Raw genomic sequence first — 6,632 nt, 5'->3', positions numbered from 1 at the left:
CAGCTGCTTTTTATTGTTATTATAGCAAAATTGACAAATGGATTCTCCACTTCTGAAACACTTGTCCTTGCTCACCTGGTAAGTTGACCTCCAAAGGCAAATTTGATTTATCATATGAAGTTCCGGATGTCCAATGACTTTATATCAGGCAATGTCTCATCCTTGAATTCCTCCCTGAAGATTGAAAGTTATTATAAAAAGGGAAGCATTGAAACATTTCATAAATGGTACCGGTTTTTGCCCGGGCACGAAATGTTTCACGAAATGTTTCTAAAAAGGGAAGCATTGAAACATTTCATAAATGGTACCGGTTTTTGCCCGGGCACGAAATGTTTCTTGGCAGAAAAACGAGTGAATAAATAAATGATTTTTAATGAAATGTTTTAGAGTCGCCATCGAACCTTTTGGGTTAGGTATGTCGAATACCTAAAATCATTTTTAAAAGAGTTTTTAAGAATACATCATTTAAAAGATCTCTGCGTATAATAATAAAAGGAATTCGTGGTCGTTACGTTTGGGGAATGATTACACCCCCACAACCCAAAATTGGTACCTTCGATTATAATTGTCTCTATTAGTGAAAAATCTAAGAATTCAAATATGAATTTAATTTACGATCCTATTATTCCAGATTCAATCGAATAATTCTAAGGAAAAATTACTTTAAGGCATCTCATTTCTTTGATATTGAAAAATAAATAAATATTAATAAGAATATGATAATTTTTCCTAAAAAAAATATTAAATAAAATATGAAGTAATATATATATATATATATATATAAACATATATTTATTATTATTATAAAATACATAATAAGACAGCTAGTTATTTTAAGACAACATTTTCTTTAATATTCAAAAATAAATAATATTATCTTTAATTAAATTAAAAAATTGATTAAATTAATTAAATAAGATATTATGATTACTTAAAATGTTAAGAAAAAAACACATATTTCAAGAAAAATAAAAGTAATAATATAATAAAAATAATAATATAAATAAAATAATAATAAATAAAAAAGACAAAACATGTGCGTGGGGGACAAAGTTAAGACAACTTTTAATTATTAATGTTTTTTTTATGTTAGGTGACTAATCATATCAGCTCTATATTAATTTCAAAACTATACTAACTATGTCGACCATTTAAGCCTAATTAACCTATTTCAGTTCATGATTAATGTGATAACAAAGGCAAAAAATAGTTTATCAATTTCTATATATGACAAAACATAATATTAAAATAGGTCTATTTATTATATAAAACTAAATGAGTTCATATAATTTACAAGGTTTTACTATTAATATTTAATAATCTAATTATATGAAAACTAATATCACTTAATAAACGACTTAAATAACTAAAATTATTAATTGAACTCATAATTAATTATAAGGGATTAAAATAAACATTAAAATTATAGGGTTAAAAAATACTAAATTAAAATATTGAAATAAAGTTATTAAAGTAATAAATTAAAAATATGAAATTAAAGGGGTAATAATAAAATAAATAATAAATAATGAAAAAATAAGAAAATTAAAATTATAAGTTAAATAAAATAATTTAATAGAAATAATTTAAATATATATAATATAGGTATTAATAGTGTAATTAACTATAAATATTAATACCAGGTTAAAATAAAATTACTAAAATATAAGAGACTAAATAATATATTTACCTTAAATATTATAAACTGATAAGGATTAAAATAAAAAATAAAATTTGAAAACAAAACTAAAATATATCGAAACTAAATTTTAGTGACCATAATGAAAGTAACAAAACGAGAGGGACTACGAGCATTATTTTTCAAGCAGTAAATTACCAAAGCCCCTCCTAAAACGACGTCGTTTGGGGAGGGATTTAAAAACACCTAAAACCGACCTTTATTGCAATCTTCTTCATTTTTTTTCTTTTTTACTTCTCTCTCTAGGAGAGAGAAGTTCAAACTCTCTCTCGCATCTCTCTAAAATCCTCCACCGGAGGGACGACAGTCAACGGCCGACTGCCGTGAACCACCACCGACAGCCGCCGTCGGCCACCATCCACAGTGGTCGGAGTTCACCAAAATACCATAGATTAAAGCCCCTATTTTTCTAAACTTAGATCTAAGGTTGTTTTGGTTTAAAACCTTACCAAACGTCATAGATCTAGGATTATTTCGCTCGACGTTTCGGTTCTCCGGCGACGTTTGACCTATCCAACAATGGTAAGTTCTTCTCTCTTTTCTTTTGGTTATTTTTTGTTTTTGTTTCGTATTTTTTTGTTGGTCGTTGGTAGTTGCTTCATTCCCGTTCATTCCCTCTTATTTGTAGGTAAATCGAGTCCTTTTATAGGGCTCGTTGAGGTTCTCCTCGGTGGATCTATCACAGGAGGGTCCTTGGTGAGTCATCGGATTACGATGTGTGCGACTCTTCTTGAGTCTTCTAAAGAATTTGGTGGCGTGGCAGAAGATAACTGGGGAACATGACGGCGGAGTGGTTGAAGGCGAGGCGGTGGAGCAGTTGGATCATAGAGGCGGCGGCGAAATCACCCTAGGGTTCACCAACCCTAGGGTTTCTGTTGGAAGAGATCTGGACCGTTGGATTTGGAGAGATCCAACGGCTGTGAAGAGCTGGCGGTTGGAGATGTGGAAACCTTAAAAGCATCTGGATCGAGTCTTGGGTCGGGTCTGGATCTGGGCCTCCAGGTTCTGGACCGGGTCAGGTCTGCTGTATTTGGGTCAATTTTATAAACGGGCCTCCAGATCTTGTAACTGGGCCTGTAATAATATTTGTAGTTATTATTTAATATTAATATTAAAATTAATATTAATAATAATATTTATAATAATAATAATAATTTTAAAAATAAAATGAAAAAATTAGTGTCTGCAGCTGCCCCTCTTTGCTCATTCTTGTGTTAACAAGAATAGAGCAAAGACGAAAAAGACAATAATTTTTTCATTTGGCCCGGATGACTTATCATCTTGCTCGGAAGGCTTACAGATGATCCGAAGGATTTAAGATCAAGAAACCTTTGAAAATCAGTTTCTTAAAATATCATTTGAAAACATCCTGCACTGGAGGTCTTATGGATGACCCGAAGGTTTTGAAAACATCCTGCACTGAAGGTCTTACAGATGACCCGAAGGTTTTGAAAACATCCTGCACTGAAGGTCTTACAGATGACCCGAAGGTTTTGAAAACATTCTGCACTGAAGGTCTTACAGATGACCCGAAGGCTTTTTGAAAACATCCTGCATTGAAGGTCTTGCAGATGACCTGAAGGCTTTTTTGAAAACATCCTGCACTGAAGGTCTTACAGATGACTCGAAGGCTTTTTTGAAAACATCCTGAACTGAAGGTCTTACAGATGACCCGAAGGTTTTTTTGAAAACATCATGAACTGAAGGGCTTACAGATAACCCAAAGGTTTTTTTGAAAACATCATGCACTAAAAGGCTTACAGATGACCCGAAGGCTTTTTGAAAACATCCTTCACTGAAGGTCTTACGGATGACCTAAAGGCTTTTTTGAAAACATCCTGCACTGAAGGGCTTACAGATGACCCGAAGGTTTTTTTGAAAACATCATGCACTGAATGGCTTACAGATGACCTGAAGGTTTTGAAAACATCATGCACTGAAGGGCTTACAGATGACCCGAAGGTTTTGAAAACATCATGCAATGAAGGGCTTACAGATGACCCGAAGGTTTTGAAAAAATCATGCACTGAAGGGCTTACAGATGTGAGAAATAGTTTACTAAGTAAGAAACTTTGAAAATCGTTTTCTTACTATTTAACAATTTTATTTTCAAAAAAGATTAAAGGAGAAACTTTGGAAAGCGTTTTCCCATTATTTTTCAAAATAATATGTTGATTGAGTAACATGCCCCAATCTCAAGATAATGCTCATTTTTGTGGATTGCGTCAATCTCTTCTTCAGATGTTTGTGTGATTTTGAAAATTGAGGTTTTGAATTCTACCTTCTTCTTGTAAGGTATTTTTCATCATGAATCTTCTTTTTTCATACGAAGATCTGTCAAACTTCATATTTGAATGCAATCAAATATATCAATGTAATGCATTGTCTATTGTGCAAATGATGTTGTCGTAACCGTTTTTCGCCCGGGCACGAAATTTTTACTTGGCGGGAAAAATAAAAATGAATTAAAATGAATAAGTAAATGATTTTAATTTTAAAAAAATGTTTTGGGAGTCGCCATCGACCTTTTTGGATTAGGTAGGTCGAATACCTAAAAATTATCTTTTAAAAGAGTTTTTAAGAAAACATAAGTTAAAAGATAAACTGATCTGCGTTTTAAACAAAAATTCTTTCTTTTTAATAATAAAAAAGGGTTTGTGGTCGATTACGTTTGGGGAAGGATTAGCACCCCCACAACGCCCAAAATTGTTACTTATTAATTATAAATTGTCTTTATTATTAGAAATTTAAATATTCAAATGTATTTAATTTATGATCTTGTTATTTCGTATTTTAATCGGATAATTCTAAGGAATAATATTAAAAATATATATATATAGAGTTTTGTAAATATAACATTTATTTATTTAAGAATATTAGAAAATGACTTCTAGTTACTTTAAGACAGCTCTTTTCTTCTATATTAATAAATAAATATTGAATATGTAATAATTTTTCCTAAAAATAATTTAAATAAAACTAGATTATGATTTTCATAATATTTAATTATTTAAAATACCAAAATAGGACATCCAATTATATTAAGACTGCCCTTTTCTTTGATATTAAAAATAAATAAATATTAATAAAATATATTATATAATTAAAAATAATGATAAATAGAATAATAATTAAAAATAAATTAGATAAATGATAATGAAATAATGATCAAAATTAAAATTACAGAATATAAAATATTAAAATTAAATATACTAATTCAAAATATTGAAGAAATCTGTCCTAACCTCATAATTTAACCTTAACTATTTATTTGGGATTAAAATGTTTAATTAATAAAATTAAGGGGCCTAATTCGAAGTATTATAAACTACTAGGTATTAATAGTTTAATTTAACCTATTTAATTATACGGGATAAAAATAAAATTATTAAAATTAATATGGGCTAAATAGGTTATTTTACCTTAAATATAAATATAATGGTAATGACTAAAATATAATAGAATAAAATTGGAAGACAAAATTAAAATGTCCAGAAAAACAATTATGGTGACTAAATTGAAAAGGTTACAAACGAGGATGGCTGCGCGTGTGGTTTGGCCGTTAGTGAAATTACGCCTAGGCCCCTCATAAATACCATAAATCCGGCCTTCAAAGGCCATTTCTCTCTTTTTCTTTCTTTCTGATTCTCTCTCTTGTGAGAGAATTCTCTCATCTCTCTCTATATTTCCCTCGTCTGAAGGAATTCTGGAAGCCGCCGGCAGCCACGAGCTCCACCGCCGGCCACCACCACCGGTGGCTGAAAATTCCCAAATTATCCTAGATTACATATCTCGACCTCCTAAGGCCGAATACGGCCTCTATTTTCTTTAAAAAGCTCCTAATCGGAGCAAATCTACAGTTTATACCTCTGATTTTCGAGTGCTTTAGAGGCGTATGGTGGCGAGTGGAGGCTTCGTCGATGTTGGTAAGTCTCTTCCCCTTCTCTAGTTTATTTTTCGTTTCTTGGTTTGCTGGTTGTTGGTCTCTTCTTTTCCCTCTATCTTTGCTTGCTGTCCTCGTCTTTCTCACCGTGTTTGTTCTCTCCGTTCTTGCCCTGTTTTTGTGGTCCTCTCCCTTCTTTTCTTTTGCAGGTGAGGTGGTGGCTTTATAGGCCACCACGATTCTTGTCTCGGACCGGTCAAAAAGAGCGACCCTAGGTGAGTCACCGGACTATGGTGGTGACTCACCATAGGGCTTTGACACGGGGCGGTGACGGGCTCTTCTGGAGGCTTCTACGGGACATGGCGTGGCGCTGTATCATCGACATCGGCTGGTTGGACCATCTGGCTTGGGAGGCGTCGGCAGCAGCTGGAGGAGGCACCTGGCAGAAGCTTCTGGAAGCAGTGGCGGCTGAAGTGCTAGGGTTTAGAAACCCTAGCTGAAACGCCAAATATTTAGGGTTTCCTTTTAGTCTGGGCCAGCAGTAAACGTGCATTGTAAATGGGTTTAGGGTTTTGTAATATTTAATTTAATAATATTAATAATATATATAATAATAATAATAATAATTTTAAAAATAATAATTTAAATAATTTAAGTAAAATGAAAAATTAGTATTTACAGTTGCCCCTCTTTGCTCATTTTTTGTGTTAACAAGAATAGAGCAAAGACGAAAAAACAATAATTTTTCATTTGGTGGGATGGAAATGTTTAAAAACATAATGCACTGAAGGTCTTACAGATGACCCGAAGGCTTTGAAAACATCATGCACTGAAGGACTTACATATTACCCAAAGGTTTTGAAAACATCATGCATTGAAGGGCTTACAGATGACCCGAAGGTTTTGAAAACATCATGCACTGAAAGACTTACATATTACCCGAAGGTTTTGAAAACATCAAGCAATGAAGGTGTAGACACCCGTTTTGTCCGGGATACTATTATTATTATTATTATTATTATTATATTTTATTATTAATAATAATATTAA

General features: G+C 32.2%; 1 protein-coding gene across 1 annotated transcript in view; it reads right to left on the bottom strand.

The window, feature by feature from the left end:
- Window positions 1–9: 9 nt before the first annotated feature.
- LOC120196252 (probable ATP synthase 24 kDa subunit, mitochondrial) overlaps window positions 10–6,632 on the bottom strand; it is a 106,779-nt gene continuing 100,156 nt past the window's right edge. The window contains exon 8 of the mRNA XM_039198099.1: window positions 10–174. Coding sequence (XP_039054030.1) covers window positions 111–174 — 64 coding nt within the window. The 3' untranslated portion in view covers window positions 10–110. The remainder of the gene's footprint in view (window positions 175–6,632) is intronic.

The sequence above is a fragment of the Hibiscus syriacus genome, unplaced genomic scaffold, assembly GCF_006381635.1.
Source record: "Hibiscus syriacus cultivar Baekdansim isolate YM2019G1 unplaced genomic scaffold, ASM638163v2 tig00004630_pilon, whole genome shotgun sequence".
Classification (NCBI taxonomy): Eukaryota; Viridiplantae; Streptophyta; class Magnoliopsida; order Malvales; family Malvaceae; genus Hibiscus; species Hibiscus syriacus.
The sequence above is the reverse complement of the archived record's forward strand: the minus strand, read 5'-3'. Positions and strand labels throughout refer to the sequence as shown.